The sequence below is a fragment of the Talaromyces proteolyticus genome (assembly GCF_021365285.1).
Source record: "Talaromyces proteolyticus strain PMI_201 chromosome Unknown BGW36scaffold_4, whole genome shotgun sequence".
Lineage (NCBI taxonomy): Eukaryota > Fungi > Ascomycota > Eurotiomycetes > Eurotiales > Trichocomaceae > Talaromyces > Talaromyces proteolyticus.
This window is the reverse complement of record NW_025764280.1, coordinates 341,979-364,579: the sequence shown is the minus strand read 5'-3', so window position 1 is coordinate 364,579 and position 22,601 is coordinate 341,979. Positions and strand designations below refer to the sequence as shown.

The following is a 22,601-nucleotide window of genomic DNA, read 5'->3' as shown; positions in this document are numbered from 1 at the left end:
CTTCCCCTCATACATAGATCAAGTAGCCACAGATTACTGACTAATTCGGGGGATCTTGTTGATTGAGGGTGTCTTACGCAACCATTAAAGCAAAGTTGTATTTTAATCGTGAATCTCATTATTTACAGCACATCTGACTTTATGTAGATTTAGTGGTTACTAGGGTATTTATAACCCTCTAGAGGAAAGAATTCCTCCTTGATCATCCTCGGACTCGTAAAACGCCGGAGAATATCAGAGCTGCCAGCTTTGTCATTAGTGCCGCTGGCACGAGCACCACCGAAAGACTGCTGGCCGATTAGAGCGGCTGTAGTTTTGCAATCTGGATCACATTAGAATCGGAACTTATGAGAGCTCACTAGAGACTTACTGATGTAGAAATTTCCAGCTGAGTAGCGAAGAGCATCCTCCGCTTCTCGAATAGCCCTACGATCCTTGGCAAAAACAGCACCTGTCAAGGCAAACCCACCGCCAGCCTGGTCAACACTGCTCAATATGGAACTCCATTCCCCGTCAGGATAAACATAAACGACTAAAACAGGACCAAAGATCTCTTCGTTAAATAATCGATGGTTAGGAGATTGCGTCTGGTACACTGTTGGATTCACGAAAAAACCAACAGAGTCGTCATAGGTGCCACCAGCAAGCAGTTTAAGGGACGGATCCTTATTGCTCACGTCGATGATGTCCTTAATCTTGTCGAACGATCGGCGATGAATCACTGGGCCCATGAAGGCGTCTAGGTTTTTGTCTGGGCTGCCGATAGTAATGTCTTCAACACCGGCTTTCAACAATGCGAGGAACTCTTCCGCTTGAGACTCGGGGATGTACAAGCGAGAAGTGGCCGAGCATTTCTGACCTTGATACTCGAATGCGCCACGAATAGTGTGGTTAACAGCGGAGGGGATGTCGGCGGAGTTGTGAATGAGATGGAAATTCTTGCCACTAGTCTCGCCAACAACTCGTGGGAACTCACGATACGTCTTCTTGCCGATGCCCTCCCCGATCTTCGCATATATAGACCGGAAGACATCTGACGACCCGATGAAGTTGAGACCGGCAAAGTCCCGGTGGCTCAGAGCCACATTCGTGACCTCCTCCGCGTCGCCTGGTACGAACTGGACCACATCAGGAGGTAAACCAGATTCAAGCAGAATCTTGTAGATTATAGTGCTGGCGTAGATATTTGACGGCGAAGGCTTCCACAGGACGACGTTACCCATCAATGCAGGACCGGAGAGCAAACTACCTCCCAACGCAGTGAAGTTGAATGGTGAAATTGCGTAGACGAAGCCCTCTAATGGTCGGTATTCCATTCGGCTACTACATTAGCACACACCCTTGCTTCGATTGTCGTCAAAGATAATTGTATCTTACCTCCACATCCCATCTGTTCCCCTAACGGGTTGTCTTTCAAACAACTCCGCTGCAAAATTGCAGTTGAGTCGGAAGAAGTCCGCCAACTCCGCTGCGGCATCAATCTCAGCCTGCCAGATATTCTTGCCTTGTCCCAGCATTGTCGCTGCGATGAGCTCATATCGATACTTCGTCGTGACCAGCTCCGCCGCTTTGAGGAAGATGGACGCTCGGTCTACAAATGGCGTGTTCTCCCAGTCCTTTTTTGCTTTCAAGGCAGACTCAATGGCAGTCGAGACCTGCTCCTTCGTAGCAAGAGGATAATTCGTGAAAGAAGTAGCATGTTCGGCCGGGAGTGGCTGATCCCATGACTTAGATGCTGGCTGTGTCTTGCCGTTGTAGTAGATGTGGCTCTGGACGGGCAGCTGAGATCGGATTTCGGTTAGTGCTGCCTCTAGTTTGAGGCGCTCGGGAGAATCTCGTATGTAGAGAGGCTATTCAGTCAGCTCAATTTCTGGACCTCTAAAATATCCACATATGTACTCACGTTAGGCTCGTTTCTGGCATCTGGGAGTCTGAATGGAATAGTTGCCTTGGACCGTGCCTGGGCGAAAGGGATAGGACGCCGTCGCCCAGCAGAGGTTAAATTTGGTCTAACAAGCCTCCGTGAAATCATTATTACTACTATTAAGTGAGAGGAGAAATGATTCAGGATTGTCTTTGAGCTGTAGGGGGAGCACTTTATCATTTTGCATGTATCGGGAGCGTATCCGAACCAACTTTTCCCCGCATTAGGGTTATCATCATCATGAACGGTAGCGAAGCCGATGTTAAGGTTGCTCTCAAAAGTAAATAATTCTTCTCATGAGCTGATTCAATTTAGTTCGGTAATGCATCATGCTCAAAATCTGGCTGTATTCTGGTTTGTGTAGGAGGAATAACAGTCATGAACTATCCAGAAGCTACGAGGCATGATTACCGGAGCAATACTCTCTGGCAGAAGCTAGGAGGAGACTTGACTGCAGCAACCTTCTCTGCAATTTTAGTATCTCCCACAGTCACAATTATTGACAGGTGTGTGAATGAATTACTTGCGCTGAATTCTACTTATAATTGACAGAGCTCTTGTCGAGAAAGCCTCCTACCACAAGCCTCTCCCTCACAGCCTACGCTCTCACGCCCTTGCTGCGCTTCAAAGCCCTAAACGGTTTATCTTCTCTCGACCCTATGGCTATAACTTTACATTATATGCCACTACATACTTTGTCGCCAACGGATCTGAAACTGTAACGAAAGAAACACACCCCTCTATCTCTAGCACTGTTACCTTCTTATGCACATTACTCGTTAATGTTCCCCTCGGCGTGTGGAAAGATATTAGATTCGCACAGGCCTTCGGTATCTCAAACCACAATGACCCAGCACGAAAGACTCTGCTCGTACCTAGAAGGACGGGATCAGCAGCCGCCACAGCTACATTTCTAGTACGAGATGCAATAACGATATACGGGTCGTTTCAGCTCGCGCATCGCTGCTCGTCTGTTATCCCTGACAGCCTAGCCTCTCATCCTTATTCCAAAATTATACTCACACAGATGGCCGTGCCGGTTTTATCACAGCTGGCCGCGACGCCGTTCCATCTCCTCGGTCTGGATCTGTATAACCGTCAGTATGCAGTACCCTGGACTGACAGGTTCTCCGTGGTCTGGAGATATTTACCCTCGGCGACAGTCATCCGCTGCGTGAGAATTATTCCCGCATTCGGATTCGGAATTCTTACAAACATGGGACTGAGGTCGTTTTTCCATAGCTGTACGTAGTGATGATCATTTCATATATTCATAGAGTACATAAATTGAGTGCCTGAGATGTGCTATATCTACTCCCTCGTATCATTAACATGCCTCGTCCCATCCATAAGCCTCGCAATCGTAACAGCCTCTCGCAATGCCCTACCGACATGTCCCCGTACTCCAGCCTCTTCCATCTTCATCAGTCCACCAATGGTACACCCCTCCGGAGACGTTCCCTGGTCTTTCAAAAGTGCCGGGTGTATCCCGCTTTGAAGCATCGTAGCTGTCCCTTGCATCGCCTGAAAAATCATTACATGTGCTAGGTCTCTAGGCACTCCAACCGCCACAGCAGCATCGATCATCGCATCTACAATGACAGAAAACATTGCTGGTGTTGAGCCCGCCACAGCTGTGGTAGCGTCCATTAAATTCGGTGGAACATGGACTGTCTTGCCTACCCGAGAGAAAATCGCATCCATCATATGAAGATATGTCTCCGGTATGTTACGACCAGGCTCAATCTCGATTGCCGTGAGTGACTGCGATACCAGCGCGGCTATATTTGGCAGAGTACGAATGACAAACGCTCGGTCTTCAGTGGCTTCGCTTGCGCTCTCCCCATTGTCGCCGTATATTGTGGTTTCAATCTTCTGCCGCGTCCAACCAGCAGCTACGCTGATGATGAGCTTTTTAGCTAGGGCATCGCGAAGACCATTCTGTGTCAACGCTGTCGCGATAATACTGGGATCGAGGGCGAGGATTATCACATCGGCTTCCTTTACCCCGCTCACGTTGTCACCGATGGAGATCACTAGTTTCTCCGAGTATTGAGAGAACTGTGCGGCCAACCGCTGCTCAGAGGCTTTGCTCTTGACGCATGCAATATACCGACTAAATGGAACAGCATCACTTTTATTCTCAGGTGTAGTGAGGATCCCTTTGAGAAGTGCGGTTCCTAGATTTCCTGTGAGTGGTGTTAGTTGAGCGTTCAGTGTATGTTAAGAATAGGAACAAACCGCAGCCTAGGATGCAGAGTGTGCTATTTTTTAATTCTGCCATGGTAGCAAACCCGTTTCTGGTAGTTTCTAAAGTTTATATGAAAAAAAGGCCTATCGATAATTGATTGTTTGGTAGTTCGGCAACCCCTCTTGATACTCTAACTTATCTGTCCAGTCGTACCAGTCGGGAAGCCATCCGACAAGACGAGTCGATGTTTTAGCAGCAAAAAGCCAAAATATGAATACAGAGGGCGGATTCGCATTTTTAGTTTTGTTCGAATATTAGGTACGGCTTGTAGGAAAAAAATAGATTTGTCGGCCTACTATAGTGACTACACATGTAGATTTGGACAAGACAACACTCATCAATGTATTAAAATAGACTATTATCAATGAATTCGCTGTTACGTTGAAAAAGAAATAAGAGATCTGAGCCTTCTTCCAACTTCTGCCTTCAGTGCTCGATATTCATCTCCCGTCCTCGAAACTGCATCCCGATTCTCAATCGCCCGCCGAAGCAGATACGCGAGACACTCTCCCAGACCTCCCCATGTCGAGCACTTATATACCTTCGGATCCCCACCCGAGCCCTTCAACTGCAATAAACTAAAGCTCACTTCGTCAGACATTCCGTGTAACTGAGCATAGCCCACCGGCACCGTAGGCAGTTTGACTTCCATACGCTGCTGATGTAACTGATGAGCAGCGAGTACACTGGCCTTGTTATGACTAGCTAGGAATAAATTGACAGAGGGAAATGGACGACCATTTTTCCTTCCGAATTCTCCAATCTCTTGTCTCAAGGCACCTTGAGCAATACTGTTGTATGCATCGTCGGTATCTTGCTTCGTGTCGTGGATTAAGGATCTGTCATCAGTGGCAATGTATGCTCCCCGCACTAGTTTGAGACCCAAAGTAAACCCTTCTTCGCTGGAGGCAGCAAGGTGCCGGCCTAATGTAACGGGTGTACTCTTTAGATAGGCCTGGTATGTGTTGTAAACCGACGCATATCCGTCGCGGTTGTATTTCCTCATGAGTTCAAGTGTAACACGAAGAATGCCGCTTAGAAAGTGGTGAGACTCGGCATCAACTATGATTCGCACCCCACGGTCTTTGCATTTGGTACAAATTTCGTCCAGTGCATCAAGCATTTGTGGCGGCGGTAATTCTCCTGCTGTAAAGGCTTCGGTAACATTGGGACCAGCCCCAGTTAACCTAAAAGGTTAGCAATCAAGTTCTCAGAAAAGAGTAGGAAACACACTTAACAGCCAGATAATCGTCTTTTCCTAGTAATTCGACTGTCTCCACGGTACCCTTTCTCCAGGCTTCGATGTGTGCGCAAAATACACTGCCAGCCACATCTTGATCCTGATTCTGCATGATGCCTAGACCATGCTGGGCCTTCGTTCGATGATCGAAAACAACTTCTTTTGCGTATGTCATAATCGCACCTTGAAAGCCCATATTTTTGAACTGACGGATAGTAGTTTTCACCTCATCGTGGGTTTCTCCAGCACAGAATTGCTTGTAGAATGTTGATTTCAGAAACCCATGCAAGATGGGATTTCTATCTACATTAAGAAGGAGACTCCGGCGGGGTTTGCAAAGGAATGATAAGATTGAAAGGGACGGGAGAAGTAGGTACGGTTTTGATGAGATGGTAGCAACGAGGAGTGATCTGAGAAGCACGGTGGTGGGTAGAGCTGATAAAGGAGAAATGGTGGGTTTGGCTTCAGGACTTCTTGTAGTTTTGGTTAATACTGAGGTTGAATTGGGGCGTACTCTCTGGAAACTGTAGTCATTGTTGAAAAATGAAACCCCGTATCGAGGAGTGAATGTAGCTGGTTTCACCTTGAATACCGGCCTTCTAGCAGTTGCAAGAGCCATGTCGGATTTGATGTATAACGTCTATAATGATAGAATCAACTTTATAAAACAATCAATGCGGCCAAAATATCTATATATGGCTCTCGAACCCATACCTGATATTGGAACGCCTCGGATGGCTTCCCGATGATACCCTTCTATCTCCCTGCGGGGTAGGACGATATCACCGGGTCGAGGCATACTTTGTATCATCATTACTTTAATCCTTTTGGAGACCCACAGTTGTATTTGGGTCGGCAGTCATACCGAGCCATTAGATAGTACCTCTAACAAATATAGGGTTAGCGATATTGATAGTTCAAGTAATCCTGTAGGATAGGAAGACCATCATAATAAGATATTATTTGATCTGTGCTATTCATTACAACCATGGAGTCTAAGTCTACATTGCCAACAATACTAGATGGAAAGAGTGCTCCTGGAATGGTAAAGGAGTTCATGGTGGGAGCTGCAGGGGGAATAACACAAGTCATAATCGGTGTGTGCATCCAGTTTAAAGAAAACTACGGGGTAAATTGTTGATATACCCAGGACAACCGTTTGACATTGTCAAAGTCAGGATGCAAACTCAAGTTAACGGAAATGCCATTCAAGTGGCACGGAAGATTTTGACGCACGAGGGTGTACTTGGCTTCTACAAAGTAGATAACCCATCTACATAAGTGGCTGAAAATGCAGTTGACACAGCTCAGGGCAGCCTCCCACCGCTTCTTGGAGTTGGTGCTTGTGTAAGTGATTTATTTTTCAATCAACCTTGTTATCTAGCTGACCAAGTTCAATCTCAGATAAGTATAGTGTATTCCGTATTCCACAGCGTCTCACGCTCTCTTCAATCGTTCAATCACCACGCCACACTCTCTCTAACAACACCACAAACCTATCTCGCCGGCGGCATATCCGGTCTTGCAAACAGCTTCATATCTGGGCCGACTGAGCACATCCGAATCCGTCTACAAACACAATCCTCAACCTCCAACGGACTCCGTACATACTCAGGAGTATACGACTGCGTCCAGAAAATCGTCTCTACTGGAGGATTACGCTCTCTCTACCGGGGACAAACCCCCACCATGCTCCGCGAGTTCCACAGCTACGGTATTTGGTTCTCAGTATACGAACTTCTCATGTCTCAGGTCGCCGGGTGTGAAAATATGTCGAGGGAAGGCATACCCAGCTGGAAAATTGCTGGGTGTGGTATTGTCACGGGCGTGGTCCTCTGGGCAGCGAATTACCCAATCGACGTCGTAAAGAGTAAAATGCAAGCTGATGGGTTCGGTGAGGAGAGGAAATATCGTAATATGCGTGATGTTGTTCGGCAGACGTGGCGGCACGATCGGCTCCACGGCTTCTTTCGGGGGTTAGGACCGACATTGGTAAGGGCTGTGCCGGTTTCAGCGGGGACGTTTCTTGTGTTAGTGTTTCCTCTTTCTTTCAAGTGATTGACGCATTAACAATATTAGGGTTGAGACGGTACGGAAGGTTCTATAGCTGGTCTAGTTGGCTACCTACCCCAAGAGCATCAATTGATGTAATGCAAATAATCTGTCCATTTTCCTAGAAACGCTTAATTTCAATCAATTTCATACGGCCTGGATGGTAAGTAATATATCAAAATCCCCGTTGAACTACACAGAGTTTGAGTTATCAGCACATGACCAAGCGGCCGAGCCTCCAGATACTCTGTAGGTATCAATAACACCAACAACAGACCCGTAAGTTCCAGACACCATCAGAAACATGCCGGATATTACAACAAAGATACACCAGCAAACCATAAAAACCCAAGCCGGTCGCTGTTCAGCCTTGCCTCTGCTCCAATTATCGTAGAGCCACATGCATCCCATCGGCTGAAAAGACATGAGGGTACCGAGAAGGGCACCGATTAAGGAAACCAACCCATCGAAGACAGGAATGGCGCTGGCGATAACATAGGCAATCACCGCTATGCTAAAGGTGCATGATAGCCAGGTTCCCCAGTGGATAAACGTGTCGGAGTTTAGGTGTTTGGAGCCACGGAGGATGCGAATGAAAATGTACTTTGCGGGCATCTGTAAGTATTAGCTTTTTAAATGTTTTTCATGTCGGCCTTGAAAAGACTTACATGGATGACAAGGGTTGTAGTAACTATCAACCCTGGGAGAGCAAATCCGTAACAGATCTTCTTTACAGTTGCACCAGCAGAGCCAAGGACAGGTGAAGTGACATACGATCCGCAGTAGTAGTAGACTACGGTGCCGATTGTGATGTAGATAGCAATTAGGGCGGATTGACAGATTATAAGGGATCGAGTATAATATGTCGGGTTCCGCATTTCAGACACAATAGAAAAAAATGCTGGGGCTCCCGCACATGCAAAGACAAGGGACGATATTGCGGTGACGGCATCAGTGAAAGAAGGGTTGTTGATGATTTTGTAGTTGGATTTCCACTCGCCTTCCTGTGGAGCCGCAACAGGACGATCTTGAAGGCCGACGGCGATAGTAACGGTTAGTACTGAAGAGTTAAAGTTAGATATAATTCGTATCGAAGCAAGCTAGGATTTGAACTCACTGGCCGTAAGTATGCAGATTAGTCCGATCCATGCGAGGGAAGTAATTCGCCCTAGAGTCCGAATACTGCTACAAATGAATCCAATGATGGCAGCGACTGCCACAAATACGGCAGTACAAGTACCATGTGTTGACACGGCGTTCAAACTGATAGAGATACCGAGCATACCGGATCCAGCAACAAAAATCCAATCTATGGCGATGAGCACAAATCTCTGAAGCCATTCATATACTCACAAAGGCAGAGCGTGATACCGAAGAAGCCATGACCCAACCTGCCGAACATCAAACCCCCAGCATCAGCAATCGAGTACACCTCGCGATGATGAAGCTTGAATACTCCGACCATGTAACTTGACCAGGTCGTAATGGCAGCAATGGCACACAGACATACGATACCTGGAACAAGACCCAGCGTGTCAAAGGCAGACGGAATTGAGAGGACTCCAAGACCAATTTGGGTTTTCATCATGAGGGCGACAGTCCCAATCCACCCGACCTATTGATTATGAGCGAGCGACTCTACCAAACAACCTAGACATTGCATGCATTACGATAGTTCGGCCCCTTCTCTGAAATCTCCCCAAACACGTCGTCATGGGAGAGGGCCGATTTGTGGTTAACTTTGTCAACCATTGAAGGAGCTTGTATTAAGTTATCCGAGCCATTTTTCATCTTCGAGATTTCAGACATTATGAATGAAGAAGGAGCGTCAAGTTGGATGGGGATGTAAAGAATCCGAAACAAGGGATGGTGTAGCTTTAATCCACCCGCCCTTCCTGACTACTTTAATTACAGCATCGGTCCACCCGAGTTTGCCTGAGCAGCTCTTGTGTGCCGTGATGAGATGCTAAACAGAGACGATAGTCTTATCGACATCGGGAAGCTAGCTGTCCGACATCAGAATTAAAGAACATGCGTGAACCTGAAGTCTGCTATCTTCCTCAAAAGGTCAGATCTTAACGTTGCACGTATAGAGAATAGCTTGTGGACCAGATAAAAAGTACCTTACACCATTCAAATGCATAGCTACCAAATCTGGTTCTCGGTAACTGCGTGAGCAACCCAGTCTACATCTCCAGTGTCAATCGACTCTGCTACCGCCATAATCTCAGCCGTCGTAAGCCCATCGTTCAAACTCAGTAGCTCAGTCACCCGATACGTATGATGCATTAGCGATGACATTGGGGTTTCTACACCATCCTGCTGTCCTTTTTCCATTGAATCATCAGGTTGAAATGGCCCATCCGGGGAGAGCATGTCCAATAACCTGCCCAGCTGCTCGAGCTCGGATTTCCGAAACCGCGCAATGAGGTTTCCGCGAGAAATCATATCGTCCAGAATCACATAACTCTTCTGTAGCCACGCTGTGCGATTTTCCAAGAGAGAGATATCGATTTTTGGGGCTATTAAAAGGACGATGCTGGAGACAAATGTGGCTTCGAGGTCAAATGGAAGAAAGCTATCTGTGAGATTGTGAGTATTTCATGCGCCTAAGGACCAAAACTTATTTACCAAGAAGACTTTGCTCGTATAGACAGGTAAGGATATTAAGTTGTTGCTGTGCGGAGTCAATGCACACCTGAAGCAGTCGAAGCACATTTGCTAACGAATCAAGAGTCTCGAGACAAATATCGGCAGATTGGAATTTCATCGTCAAGAAGCATAATAATAAAGGTCGTGTTGCTAGAACAATACACTAGATAATGTGAGCAACGCGTTGGATGAAGATGGGAGATTTTGAGAACGTACTTGGTGATAGAGTAGGTGCAAATGGGCTGACAGTCGAGAAACGCCACTTATTGTAGATTTGTCCAACTGCAAGTCAAATGATCTCTGGAGATCGCTTGCCAAATTAGTCGTGCTAGCCAGTGCTTTTTTGGTTCTCACAAGGAATTTCTGATTTAATCGCCCGTCGGCTCCGTACACAGCTAGGTCAATGAGCGAAGGCAGTTAAAAGAAAATGCAAGAAAAACTCACTGCTATTTATTTCCGCAATTATTTGACACATGCGGATTTGCATGCTCAGCGCAATTGCCTTTTGGGGTGAACCTGGAAAATATGGAAGCTGGTCATGAATTTGACTGTCGTGAATAGACTGAGGCAATCCCATCAACGAGGTCATTAATCGGTCCAAGATGTAAATTGTCCACCATGTACTGCGACATCTCTGAACGAGAGCGTCCCCAAGGTGTTGGACTGGCATGTCAGTGTGCATACCCTGGGCGAGGGCGATCCGTACGGCTTGACCGATCTATTCCGTCAACTATATTCCCCGGGTTTGGGGAGGTTTCCTTACGAAGTTGTGGGCCGCACTGCGAAAATCCAGTGATTGAAGGTATAGTGCTATGCAGCATAGAATCTCTGTTGCATTGACGGGGTCTCTGCAGAGATGTGTAGAGTCTGGAAGCAGCTGGAGCGCCTTGGTGAAGAATTCACAGCCAGGGGGTCGGCCAGTTCGATTTCGGTGGACAACCAGTGCTTTCCCAAGCGCAATTATAACCAAATAATGAATGTACCATAGGTCAGGGGAAGCCATCTGTTGCTGTGGATCTTCATAGAATGCATACAAGCCCCCCATAAAAGTTCCTTCATCGAAGAGGTGGAACAATTGTCCAGCATGAAATTTGACAGCATTGATCAGGTATATGGAATAATCCAAGGTTGGAACGATAGGAAGTTCTTGATCAACTGTGGTTCGCAACCCATCCCAGCCTAAGTCATACGTCGAACCTTCAAAAAGCAAACTTTCTGTTGGAAGAGGAGAATTGTAGACATGTTCGTGGGTCATACTTAGGATCCTTCGAGCAAAAGACCAGTTGGATGATGTTCCTAGGTAGACTGCCTTTTAATGAGCATCTCAGATTGGAGGACTGAGAATGATAATAATAAACTCTTACAAGTACGGCCATTTGCAGCAGTCATAAAGGTTGATGGAGCGGTAGAGAGTGGGTTCGTCAGGTCTGACTCCTCTTCAAGATTTGGGTCCAATCTATTTTCAATCAAGGGGATATTCTCTCGGACTATGATGGTCAGATATGCCGAGAAAAGCTAGAAGATCCTATATACCATGATTGGACCTAGCTCTGTCCTGTTCAATATAGCTGTGCAGGCTAGATGTTTCATCTTCGTCACGTTCCAAGGATGAAATTCTTGCCTGAAGGTCTTCAATAAATCTAGCCAACATGTAAGTGCAAGTGTTTTCACAAGGCAAGGTATTGCATTCACTTACCCCCGAGTCACAAGAATCTTCTGATCACGATCGTCGAATGTACAGGTCAGTTTCCGCTTGTGGCATGTGTTACATGGTTGAATTCCAGAACATTTGATCTTTTGCTTGCGGCATCGTTGGCAGCTGCAAAGATCGAACAGGTCAGTGACAGGACAGTGACAGGACACGTGATTAGATTTAATCGACTAACGCATTTGATGACCGCTTTCTAATTCTAGATTCCCTATGGGATGCATTCATTGTCACCGGATAGAAGGACGTTCCTCAAATGCGTCTTCGCATACTGGGTGGCGAGGGTTCTGGGAAAGTGCGGGGAAAGATAAGGAGCGGTAGTGGAGACCGCCAGCTGGCAGGCTTATCGCACGAGTTCTTTGTCCTAAATAGGATGTCTAATCCAGTTTTCAGTTACAGTTGGCTCTATCTACAATTCTTTCGTGTATCGATAACAGCGTCGGGGCCTCTTCCGACCTGATATCGAGCATCGGCTTCGTTGCCGATGAAGAACTTCTATCCCGAGACTGACTTCAACGTGACCGAATCGCCATTATCTCCGCATTTCTTTATGAATATTTTCTCGTAGTGCGTATTTAGGCTAACATCAACCACCGCAGCAGGATTGGTGACGGTTGTCTTTGAAGCTTGACACGCCTGGCATTTTACAACAGGACAGCCCTAATTAGACCGGGGAAAACTTGAGGACTTTAAATGGCTCGTTGAAGTGTAGTATTCACTGCTCAAATCTCGCATATATAATCTACCAAGATCTTACTTATGTGCAAGCAATTTCTACATCTTGTTTTTCTCTATACTGGCACCGGGCTTTATCGGACAACACATTGCAAATTGCTTTTATTCGGTATATGTAAGGCGATGAACTTTGTATATTGGATTGCCAATAAAGATCTAGAATTAAGAATCTAGGTCCAAGTATGTAAGATATACATCAACCTGGCGGTAACATTGCCATAGGTTCAAGGGCTGCAGATGGATGTCATTTGGTTGAAGCAAGACCAACACCAGCTTAACATCTTTAGGCGGTCAGGTAATCCAAAACTTCCCTTCATCCGAGAAAAGGAAGAATAGGAAAATGATTTACGAAAGGACCCTAATTTGACTTTGTTTTTTCCAAAGAATCCTCGGTTTATTATCGCTTTTAGGTTTTGCCTACCACGTGAAACATAGCGCCTTGTCATTGGATCTCTACGAAAAGGTGAGAAAGCCATTTACAGGGTTTGGTGTATCTCATTTCATCGCCAAGGTTGATGAGCAGATTGGATCCGAAGAACTACATGGTATGTTCATTGGCTGTTATATGATCCATTATCGGTGCTAAGCAGACGATTTCGCGATGGAGCTTCGGTTCCACATTCGTCCAGATTTATGACCCCAGATTCCCCACACCATTATGACTAGTAGCTGGGTAAGTCGCTAGATCTGCGGAGACGACTGATCAGTCTGTATATTTTGGGAAATGTTAGGCGTAGAACAGACAATACTACCCAAATACTATTACTTGCTGTCCTGGTATATAAGTATTGTGTGAAACTGTCTACAACCGATTTGGTTTAGTAATATTCTTTCTTCTTATAGTCTTTCTCATATATCTTTCGGGCTATAGCAGAGTTTATTGCGATGTAAACTTTCTGCTTTGCAACTCTATCTTAAACTGACGGTCCGGGAACGGTCCGAAGCAGCCACAGACGTAGATTAGGCTTAGAAGCTAGAGGGTTTAGCACCTGCCCCAGTGGGCGATACAGCGAATAGGAAGCGTTTTGGAGAGAGACGGTGATCTGTACGTTCTCGAATCGGGACTAGCTTCCACCTGGATGCTCTGAGTAAAATTATCCATGTATTCAATCAGAGACAAGTTTGGGGAAATACTTCAGTAAACACGGTTCTATGGAAGCCCTGCCTCTATTAACTTTCTTACCCCGCATATTAAATGAGATTATGTGCATGATAGTAACCATGTTTCGTTAGGTTGTGGATGGATGGGGAGAACATCTGGAATATCATTTCGTATTTTTGAGATCAGACACACTCTCGAAGCCCGAATCACCGGCATACAACCCCACGGGGTTGTTGGTAAGAGAGAATATCTTTGGGGTGGTTGTGTGTATGTAGTTTGGTAGTTTAAATAAATGGCCAATTCCCTTCCATCCTATGCTCAGTAGATGCCATCTATCAACTCACCTACAACCGTCACCAGATCTCGCCGAAGACATTTGATCATCCCTTTTATCATCACCTTGAAAGGTAACCGTTTAGTATATCAATCATGAGAGACGAATTTCTCATCAAGGATGAGTCATCCCGACTTGAAAACACCATAACGCGGGACGAGAGTAAGGGAGCAGGCATGCACGGGTTGACTTCTGTACCCAGCATTGCTCTTCCCCCTGAAATCTTTGAAAAGCTTTACCTTTCACCCCAAAACAAGGTGAAAGGTGAGCTGCGTCGCACCTTTGGGAATCCCACTCCACTGCAAGTTACTCCAATACCTCAATATTTAGCAGGCATTGACAAACCACAGGGGTCTAGTAGGGTTTTGTATTGCCCTTACTCCACTCTCCTGTGACCTTATGGGGTGGAGAGGCTCAGGTGGAGGCGGTGCAGCTGACGTGTAATTTTCCGTTTCATTTTTGCCTATTACCTTTACCTTTCGCTATCCGAATCCATAATTCTAAGGTTAACCATCATATGTTGCTATTAGGGGCGCATACTATTGGTTTGGAGGCCTGCTCCAGATACTCGCCTGCGTGCTGGAATTCTTTATTGGGAATACCTTCACTTTTGTCGTTTTCGGCTCATTTGGTTAGTTCTCATACCGCAAGCTCTGTTGTTGCACTTGAAATAATGATATATACTAACCGTTATAGGGGCTTTCTTTTTGTCTTTCGCAACTACTCTCGTGCCCTTCTACAACGCTGCCGGTGCATATACTACTGCCCAGATGGATGGCGCAGATAGTCCTCAATACCACGCAAGCTTTGGGTTTTTCCCGTTGTTCATGGGTCTCCTATGCGTTTTTTACCTCATTTGTGCCCTCCGCACCAATATCATCTTCGTCATAATTTTCCTTGCCCTCGTCATCTCCCTGGGTCTATTAACAGCCGTGCACTGGCAGGCTGCAATAGGCAGTGCTCTGCTCGCCGCGCGTTTACAAAAGGTATTACATTCAACCTTGGCGCATATATTACCTTTCGTTTTTAATAACACATCTCTTCTAGGCAGCTGGCGCAGCGGCCTTTGTGACAACTATATTGGGATGGTATCTCTTGCTTTCACAACTTCTAGCGTCGGTAGACTTTGCATTTCAGCTTCCTGTTGGAGATCTCAGCACCTTGTTCAGGGGTAGAAGTGAGAAGGCCCAGGCGGGGAACTACCAGGAAGGGAACCAGGTCTAACCAGGAGACTTGATGAAAGCAATTTCGAGAACAATAGAATTGGGTGACACCTAATTTCAGTGTTTAAGGTCATTTCTCTCCGGCTTCTCAAGCAGGGGATCGGTCTATTGCCTGCGGATTCTAGAATTGCCATTAAGGTACACAGAAGTCAATAGGATGCTACATGGAGCGTGTAAAGCCTATGCGTTATTATACAGATTATTTTTAAATTAAGATAATGATAGGCCATCTAGTCTCTAAATAGCGACCTTACAGCTAATATATAACAAGTATGTCACACTAACGGGCAAGAAGCATCATTATGTACATTATCCTAGCTCAATCCTTCCAGTTCGATCGCCTCCCTACCCATTTCACGGCGTAAACAAGTCCCAATAACACTGGGACCTCAATCAATGGGCCTACCGTAGCTGCCAAGGCCTGGTTGCTATCAGCACCAAATGTCGCTACGGCGACAGCAATAGCTAGCTCGAAATTGTTGCTAGCTGCGGTAAAGCTCTGCGTTGCAGCTAACTTGTATCCAAAGCCCATCCTGTAGGCGACGAAGAGCGTTGCGAAAAAGATAACTGCAAAATACACAACTAGTGGTGCAGCAACACGGACAACGGAGACAATTTGATGTACCACATGACGTCCTTGAGAAGCAAATAACACCAATATAGTAAACAAAAGGCCAATAAGAGACAATGGGCTGATCCACTTCAGAAAAACTTGGTCGTACCACTGTGCGCTTGTCGTCCGTCGCACGGCATAACGTGTAAGAATTGCAGCAGCGAGAGGGATCCCAAGAAATACAGCGACGCTTTTTGCAACTGTGCTGTATTCGAATACGATGCCATCTCCATCAATGACCTCAATGAAGAAGACTGCAAAAGGTGCAAATAACACCATTTGAAGAAGGGAATTGATGGCGACTAGAATAGCACAGTAGTCTCCATCACCTCCGGCAAGCCCGGTCCATATTAAGACCTGTGGAATATTAGCAGGAGTAGAGAGTTTTCTTTTAGGTCTACTTACCATGGCAATGCACCTTGCAATACCGACAAGAAGCAATCCCTGACGCAGTTCTGTCTCATCGGGTAAAAAGGCCCAAGCTAAGCCTAACTGTTATGTTTGATCAGCATCAGCAGAGAGAGCGCTGTTATAGAAATTACCATGAAGAATGGAGAGACAATCCAGTTGATAACTATGCTGAAAAGAATCTGAATCCAGATCTGTCGCGTTCGAAAGGCATGATGCAAAGTCTCATACCGGACCTTGCATAAGATGGGGTACATCATGACAAGAAGGCCAACAGCTGTTGAGACAAAGTTAGAGGTGCTAAATTTCACTGAAACAGGAAATTTTTCAGATTAGAGCACTCACCAATGGGAACTGACACCCCTACAAATTTCCCTTTTTGCAAAGCTGGTCCTGTGTTGGGCACAAAATTGCCTAGAATGATCCCAATTGCCATGGCTAGGAAGATCCAGACAGCTAGGAACCGATCGAGGATGCCGAGATTCTTGAAAGCGGACTGCTTTTCTTGGGATCTCTCTATCACAGTCGAGTGTTGTTTTTCCTCATCGCCAGCCGGCACATGGGGCTCGGGAGCGTCCGACGCTGTCAACTCCATTCCTGCAATCCAGGTCACAGTTTTCAAGCCAGATGAATGGTCGCAACAAGAGGTAAATTCTTTTGAAAGGTTAACACAACATCTTTTTTCCCCTTTTTAATCTTCAATCATTTAAATGAGTTGGTTGCATGATTAATTAACATCGACTTTCCTAAGTTAACTATTTGGCCAACCAGCCAATGCAGAGACCCACGGGATGTCACTAGTGAACGCTGATTGGAGCGATGCCAAGCAAACAAATTACGGAGATCAAATTCCCACTTGATTATCGCTAACAGCTTAAATTTAAATATGAAAGGACAGAGATTATAGGCCAAGTAGATGACAGCTGCGATCGAGTCCCTTACGAGGAATTTTTGCCTGGGCTCTGAATGCAACATCTCTCCACATCTCAGACGGCGGTGGTGACAGAACTATCTGCATTTCGTTTAGATGTTCACTGTTGACTGTTGACCGGCGCTGGCATTCATATCAGACTGATTCATTGATAATGGCTTCAGATCAACCCCCATGGCATGCAGCTTATCCCGCGCCAAGAAGAGTCGCAACCACTCTACCTAGCCAGGAGTTGTTGCAGTGGTTTCGAGACGGTAAAAGAGACTATGTCCTAGTCGATTTGCGACGCACAGATTTCGAAGTACGTTGTGCCTCTAATTTATAGATGGGCGATGTATTGAAAATGCAGGGCGGTACCATTCGAGGATCGTTGAATCTCCCCGCCCAAAGCCTGTATCCATCGATTCCGACCATTTATTCTCTTCTATCGCAGAGTAATGTGAAGTATGTTGTTTGGTACTGCGGTCTGTCGAGAAATCCATGAATGATGTTTTAACTTTGCGCTGATTACCTCTAGGCTCATCGAGAGGCCGAGGGGTGCGCGCCGCTGGTTGGTTCGCGGATTATTTGGAAGAACAGCAGGATACAACTCTGCAGAGCCTTGTACTTGAAGGGGGTGTCAAAGGGTGGGTTGCCGCAGGTCCAGAATACACCGAGCTAATGAGCGAGTATGACGAGAGTGTCTGGAAAGAATTGAAATCCGAGTAGTCTATTTGAGAGCCGTGCTTAGATCTCCACGCTTACCGTTGTGGAAGAATTCCATATTTGTGTATATTGGATAGCAATCCTATCCACTAATACTGATATCTCTTTCATATATAAGTCCCATCTCATGTCTTTCGCTTCTTCTCTTGGCGCTCGCTGAAGCGATCGCCAAATAGCTCCAAGTGAGGCTGCATCAGGATGCTATATTTGACAAACTCCTCCATGCAGTCCACCAAGCGGTCTCGATTACTACTAGGCAGGAGTCTCTGGTCCCCGTCCTGACCTTCGTCCGGAAAGTGGGTATAGGCCATTGGAATTGAAGATTGATTCGGAATGACAAACATTCGCATCCACCGACCGAGGATCCGTAGAGAATTGACTGCATTGAAGGATTGTGATCCACCGCACACCTGCGCAATAGCAAGCGTCCGGCCTTGTGTTGGACGGACACTTCCGACACTGAGCGGGATCCAATCAATTTGATTCTTAAAAACAGCAGTCTATAAATCTGTCGTAAGCAATTGTATGTGACTAAACAGAGGGATGGAGTAGACTGACGAGATTTCCATGCTGTTCTGGAGAAACCCAGACATGTCCATCGCTCCATTTGCTAAGTTCACGCAGCTCCTGTACCTTTATATGACCATGGTCGATATCATTCTTCACAGGCAGGCCCTCAGGGTTGAACACGCGGACGTCGCAGCCTAGTCGGAAGAGAATCCGAGAAGCTTCAAATGCCACAAGTCGCGAGTATGATCTTTTGCGAAGACTGCCGTAGAGTACGAGAACTTTCAATCTTTTTTTTGTATCTCGTACATGCCTTTCTGCCATATTTAGAACCGTATGCAACTCTAATTGGTCGACCCAGTCGGTCGCTGTATTGTCGTTGAGGATGAATGGGCGGTATTTTTGGCGTATTTCAGCACTGTCCTCAATCTCTTCCAAGGCTAGTGATTGAGGTTGAATGAGATCTAGCTTTTTAGGAATGTCTTCTATCTCAGCCGTTGTGAACTGCTCCTCTGTGGGATAAGCCATGGTGGAATACCTGTGGCGAAGGAGAGGTAGGTTCACCAGACGATGATTAAACGTCTGCACTATTCTAAGCCGCATCAACATTGAATAATTTGCAGACTCGATGCGAGAAATAAAATCTATCAACATGTTGTTTATCTAGAGAGAAAAACCATCGGAGTGTCACTGGCAACCGATGATTGGCTGATCGGATACGTACGTATTTGCCGGGTCTACGCCTAAAAATACCAAGTCCTGAACAATTCATTACATCTAATAATATGTATTTTTTAATTACATTCAAATGGTCAACCTACGAATTTTTGGGATGTGGCATGTGGCCTGCAATGAAATATTGCACAGCATAGACCCGTTGACCCTTTCAGATAAATGCTTCGATCGTCTCTGAAAACACGTACAATGCTACATATGTACCGTTAATTTATATATTAATGTATCGATTGTTAACCGCGACACCGGCAGAGGTGTGATTGTTACGGAAGATGCTTGGAGTGTTGATGGTGGTGCTAATGCTTAATTCAGGAGCATGCAAGTTGTACGAGCATATAAGTGTAGAGAAACAAGTATACTTAAATGAAAACCTGATCTTCTGCAAAATTGATATGATTATGAACAAGGGTCGCGCCTTCCCTTATGGCTGGCGGGCCACGACTGCCTGTTGATATTCACGCTGACTGCTCTATCCGCTCTCAATCTTCTCTCAACCCAATCTGCTTCATCCATTACAACGTTGCTCCTTGTTACTTGCATCCATTGCTACAAATCAACGCATTTTTGGACATTCTTTCTATCCATCCTTCTTCGAGGTTTACCCAAATTACTATGTGGTTCTCTGTTTTCACTATCGTCGCCTTTGTAGGCTTCGTTTCTGCAGTACCGGTGGTATTTATTGGTGAAACGCCTTTGCCAGACGGGATGCCTAATCCGAGCCTGGATCAGTTGGAGAAAATCCAGGAGAACGCGCGAGGAACTCTGCCTAATACACCTCCTCCGGAAACTATCGGCCGGGACGGTATTACCAACCTGCAACTGATCGCCTTCAATGAACTCTTTGAAGTTGCTTTCTTCAACGAGCTGCTCCTGAATGTGACGAACAATGTCGAGGGGTATCACTTTAAGGATCCAGATGATCGCGAGTTCGTTATCACGACCCTGACTGCTATTCTCGCTGTATGTACCATTCCTTTTCTCTGCGTATCCTTCCTGTATAGTTGCTAAATGCATCCAAAACAGCAAGAAGAACTCCATGTTTTGAGTGCGAACAGCGGCCTGCAGCATTTCAACATTGCGTCAATTCAACCGTGCCGTTATCAGTTTCCCGTTTCGGACTTTGACTCGGCCATCGCCCTTGCTGCCACCTTTACCAATCTCGTCCTGGGCACACTCCAAGATGTGGTCGAGGTCTTTGCTGCCGAGCGTGACTTTGGCCTAGCTCGTTTGATCGCGTCGGTTATCGGTAACGAGGGCGAACAACAGGGTTGGTTCCGTATTCAGCAGGGAAAGATTCCCAGCGAGCTTCCTTTCCTGACGACCAGCGCTCTGCCCTTTGCCTTCACCGCTGTTCAACAGTTCACTGTCCCCGGAAGCTGTCTCAATATAAATGAGATCAAGCTGCAGACATTCCAGCCATTGACCATTGTCAAAACGCCATCAACCATGACTGGGAACATCATCGTCTCCTGGCCAGTGAGCAAACAGGGCACGAGGAACCAAACACCATTTTCCCTCACCTATATCAACCAGCAGAATCTGCCGATCGTGGAGCCATTGCAAATCACTTCCCGTAAGGAGAATGTCGTTTATGCCGAAGCACTTTTCCCGTACGATCAGTATGAGTTGAATGGATTCACAATTGCTGCGATTACTAACAGCAGTGGACCCTTCCCGAATGCAGGCTCGGTTGCTAGATCAACCGTGTTTGGTCCTGGTCTGATCATGGTGAACTAGATTGATTCTGAAAGCCGCGTATGGAAGTGTGATGCGAAGATTGATGTTAGCAAACCCCCGTATAAAATTACTGAATTCTTATCGCCTTATAAGGTATTAGAGTAGGATTAATGCACATGATATTTCTTTTAACTAAGACTCGTTGTTTTGTAACTTTGACTGATATTGGTATCTAAAGAAGACCTTTAGGAGATGATGAACTTACACTCACTTGCGTATCATGCCTCTCAACAGTTCAGTTTTTAGTCATAACAATTCCGGTAGATTCTAGCCCTATACTCGTTAAGGACGCATTCACCGAATTAAAATTAGAGTGTGGCTGTCACCAGGCCGAATACGGGGTAACACGAGTCCTCTTTTCTCTCATTCGCCGCTATACAGCTAGACAACGACGATCCTTTCCACAGCACCCAATAAAAGGGGGCTCAACTATGTCTTGAATTAGCATATTCAGTAAATCCACATTTAGAGTCATCAAACCTCAAAAAAAAAAGATATCGAGCTGAAAAGTGGGTCTGCCCTATGGGGAACCCAGGAGACGCTATCGCTAAAAATGGTGTTATCTGTCGTTCGTCTTGGGCTGAATACGAGATCCGCTATACAACTATATTCAGACTGTGGAGAGAAAGTGTTGGCAAACCCATTTATTGGGTTGTATTGTTCAAACAGGTCATGAAGTCGCATGGGAGGCAGAATGGATACGAACTGTTATGTCAATCATTTCCTGAACTTGGTTCATTCAATTTCGAGTACAGCTGAACGTCAAGTTTCAGGCAGCAAATTTTATTGAGATAAGTCTCAATATTCCGGCCAAGCCATGACCGAGATCCGTCTATAAAAGGGTCGATAATCACCCCGTCTGAGCATCAACCATCAACCATCAACTATCAATCTCAACAAAGAAAACTTGACCAAAGTCTACTTTTGCACAACCCATTCTCAAAATGAAGGTACTTGACTCTATCAACTCATTGAATGATTAGAAAACTATACTAATTGTGACCTTTCTAGTCCTTCACTCTCCTCGCTCTTGCTACTGTGCTCCCATCCGCACTGGCCGCGGCTTTCGCTGCTCCTGCTTCTCCTGTATGTTGAATACAATCATCCATTTAGTCGAAGCAGCTAACGGTTGATATTTAAACAGTTCGACAAGAGGTCCTGCTCCCCTAGCAGCTGCCTCTGCAACGGTATCCAGGGCCAGTTCTGCGGCGATGAATCCATCAACGCTGACTGCCTGGATACCCATGTCTACGAATGCCAGTCGGGAACGGGCTATGCATGTGATTACGGCTACCGGGACTCCTGCGCCAGCTGTGGCTCTCTCTCCTGCTAAATTATCTTTGACTGTCTCGTCAGGGTTTGAATTGTAGCCATCGAGGCTTTCCATTCAACGTTCGGTGCATCTACTTCATTCTTTCCTTAAGTCAAAAGTTGTATTATTAAATTCTACAATTGAGTTTCTCTTTCTCTGACAGCATACTTGGATGATCAGTATTATTAATGAATCCATTAGTAATATTAATGGTGCCTTATTCATGTAACATCCTGAAGAAGCATTCCAGTACATATATATCTATATGAAAGTGGCCCCACCTAAGTATGTAATACTACCAGAACACTAAATAATTTCATTATATGCATAAAACTCTTATTAATTTTCAAAACAATCAGGCATGCGACAACCATCCTGCGTCTTTACATCGATGTCTGCATGAGAATTCTAGTTCTATTGCTAATCGACACA

General features: G+C 45.7%; 13 protein-coding genes across 13 annotated transcripts; 6 read left to right on the top strand and 7 right to left on the bottom strand.

Annotated features, from left to right (window-relative positions):
* Positions 1 to 149: 149 nt before the first annotated feature.
* On the bottom strand, positions 150 to 2,032 carry BGW36DRAFT_292906 (delta-1-pyrroline-5-carboxylate dehydrogenase; the record flags this gene model as incomplete). The annotated part of the gene is made up of 4 exons (XM_046210944.1): positions 150 to 322; positions 371 to 1,320; positions 1,378 to 1,850; positions 1,904 to 2,032. The coding sequence occupies 4 exons, from the start codon at positions 2,030 to 2,032 to the stop codon at positions 150 to 152; spliced, it is 1,725 nt and encodes a 574-aa protein (XP_046073920.1).
* A 270-nt stretch (positions 2,033 to 2,302) lies between these two features.
* On the top strand, positions 2,303 to 3,206 carry BGW36DRAFT_446658 (uncharacterized protein; the record flags this gene model as incomplete). Its single annotated transcript, XM_046221708.1, has 2 exons — positions 2,303 to 2,430; positions 2,477 to 3,206. 2 exons carry the CDS (start codon positions 2,303 to 2,305, stop codon positions 3,174 to 3,176), a joined length of 828 nt encoding a protein of 275 aa, XP_046073919.1. The 3' UTR covers positions 3,177 to 3,206.
* A 29-nt stretch (positions 3,207 to 3,235) lies between these two features.
* Positions 3,236 to 4,208, bottom strand: BGW36DRAFT_292823 (pyrroline-5-carboxylate reductase dimerization-domain-containing protein; the record flags this gene model as incomplete). The annotated part of the gene is made up of 2 exons (XM_046210938.1): positions 3,236 to 4,113; positions 4,166 to 4,208. 2 exons carry the CDS (start codon positions 4,206 to 4,208, stop codon positions 3,236 to 3,238), a joined length of 921 nt encoding a protein of 306 aa, XP_046073918.1.
* A 343-nt stretch (positions 4,209 to 4,551) lies between these two features.
* Positions 4,552 to 6,034, bottom strand: BGW36DRAFT_291596 (FAD-linked oxidoreductase-like protein; the record flags this gene model as incomplete). The annotated part of the gene is made up of 2 exons (XM_046210850.1): positions 4,552 to 5,362; positions 5,409 to 6,034. 2 exons carry the CDS (start codon positions 6,032 to 6,034, stop codon positions 4,552 to 4,554), a joined length of 1,437 nt encoding a protein of 478 aa, XP_046073917.1.
* A 369-nt stretch (positions 6,035 to 6,403) lies between these two features.
* Positions 6,404 to 7,522, top strand: BGW36DRAFT_425042 (mitochondrial carnitine/acylcarnitine carrier protein; the record flags this gene model as incomplete). Its single annotated transcript, XM_046220059.1, has 5 exons — positions 6,404 to 6,512; positions 6,566 to 6,675; positions 6,727 to 6,762; positions 6,820 to 7,445; positions 7,495 to 7,522. The coding sequence occupies 5 exons, from the start codon at positions 6,404 to 6,406 to the stop codon at positions 7,520 to 7,522; spliced, it is 909 nt and encodes a 302-aa protein (XP_046073916.1).
* A 33-nt stretch (positions 7,523 to 7,555) lies between these two features.
* Positions 7,556 to 9,383, bottom strand: BGW36DRAFT_124947 (putative amino acid transporter). Its single transcript, XM_046209314.1, has 5 exons — positions 9,133 to 9,383; positions 8,821 to 9,082; positions 8,585 to 8,776; positions 8,136 to 8,527; positions 7,556 to 8,082 (listed from the first exon to the last, which is right to left on the bottom strand). Exons 1-5 carry the CDS (start codon positions 9,274 to 9,276, stop codon positions 7,660 to 7,662), a joined length of 1,413 nt encoding a protein of 470 aa, XP_046073915.1. The 5' UTR covers positions 9,277 to 9,383; the 3' UTR covers positions 7,556 to 7,659.
* A 229-nt stretch (positions 9,384 to 9,612) lies between these two features.
* BGW36DRAFT_291599 (Zn(II)2Cys6 transcription factor) lies at positions 9,613 to 12,055 on the bottom strand (the record flags this gene model as incomplete). Its single annotated transcript, XM_046210851.1, has 9 exons — positions 9,613 to 10,049; positions 10,099 to 10,282; positions 10,336 to 10,514; positions 10,564 to 10,837; positions 10,883 to 11,424; positions 11,484 to 11,600; positions 11,653 to 11,759; positions 11,816 to 11,938; positions 12,006 to 12,055. The coding sequence occupies 9 exons, from the start codon at positions 12,053 to 12,055 to the stop codon at positions 9,613 to 9,615; spliced, it is 2,013 nt and encodes a 670-aa protein (XP_046073914.1).
* A 2,038-nt stretch (positions 12,056 to 14,093) lies between these two features.
* BGW36DRAFT_291954 (gpr1-like plasma membrane protein) lies at positions 14,094 to 15,222 on the top strand (the record flags this gene model as incomplete). Its single annotated transcript, XM_046210881.1, has 5 exons — positions 14,094 to 14,303; positions 14,332 to 14,438; positions 14,529 to 14,629; positions 14,695 to 14,984; positions 15,046 to 15,222. 5 exons carry the CDS (start codon positions 14,094 to 14,096, stop codon positions 15,220 to 15,222), a joined length of 885 nt encoding a protein of 294 aa, XP_046073913.1.
* A 178-nt stretch (positions 15,223 to 15,400) lies between these two features.
* On the bottom strand, positions 15,401 to 16,957 carry BGW36DRAFT_373640 (arsenical-resistance protein). Its single transcript, XM_046215600.1, has 4 exons — positions 16,588 to 16,957; positions 16,377 to 16,519; positions 16,240 to 16,326; positions 15,401 to 16,191 (listed from the first exon to the last, which is right to left on the bottom strand). The coding sequence occupies exons 1-4, from the start codon at positions 16,835 to 16,837 to the stop codon at positions 15,541 to 15,543; spliced, it is 1,131 nt and encodes a 376-aa protein (XP_046073912.1). The 5' UTR covers positions 16,838 to 16,957; the 3' UTR covers positions 15,401 to 15,540.
* A 370-nt stretch (positions 16,958 to 17,327) lies between these two features.
* On the top strand, positions 17,328 to 17,881 carry BGW36DRAFT_425037 (Rhodanese-like domain-containing protein; the record flags this gene model as incomplete). The annotated part of the gene is made up of 3 exons (XM_046220058.1): positions 17,328 to 17,474; positions 17,523 to 17,637; positions 17,691 to 17,881. The coding sequence occupies 3 exons, from the start codon at positions 17,328 to 17,330 to the stop codon at positions 17,879 to 17,881; spliced, it is 453 nt and encodes a 150-aa protein (XP_046073911.1).
* Positions 17,596 to 19,011, bottom strand: BGW36DRAFT_373637 (arsenic resistance protein ArsH). Its single transcript, XM_046215599.1, has 3 exons — positions 18,437 to 19,011; positions 17,691 to 18,378; positions 17,596 to 17,617 (listed from the first exon to the last, which is right to left on the bottom strand). Exons 1-2 carry the CDS (start codon positions 18,992 to 18,994, stop codon positions 18,004 to 18,006), a joined length of 933 nt encoding a protein of 310 aa, XP_046073910.1. The 5' UTR covers positions 18,995 to 19,011; the 3' UTR covers positions 17,596 to 17,617; positions 17,691 to 18,003.
* An 814-nt stretch (positions 19,012 to 19,825) lies between these two features.
* BGW36DRAFT_395341 (putative sexual development protein) lies at positions 19,826 to 20,857 on the top strand (the record flags this gene model as incomplete). The annotated part of the gene is made up of 2 exons (XM_046218032.1): positions 19,826 to 20,080; positions 20,144 to 20,857. The coding sequence occupies 2 exons, from the start codon at positions 19,826 to 19,828 to the stop codon at positions 20,855 to 20,857; spliced, it is 969 nt and encodes a 322-aa protein (XP_046073909.1).
* Positions 20,858 to 21,801: 944 nt separating this feature from the next.
* BGW36DRAFT_459416 (uncharacterized protein) lies at positions 21,802 to 22,281 on the top strand (the record flags this gene model as incomplete). Its single annotated transcript, XM_046222048.1, has 3 exons — positions 21,802 to 21,807; positions 21,869 to 21,943; positions 22,002 to 22,281. 3 exons carry the CDS (start codon positions 21,802 to 21,804, stop codon positions 22,188 to 22,190), a joined length of 270 nt encoding a protein of 89 aa, XP_046073908.1. The 3' UTR covers positions 22,191 to 22,281.
* Between the last annotated feature and the right edge of the window lie 320 nt (positions 22,282 to 22,601).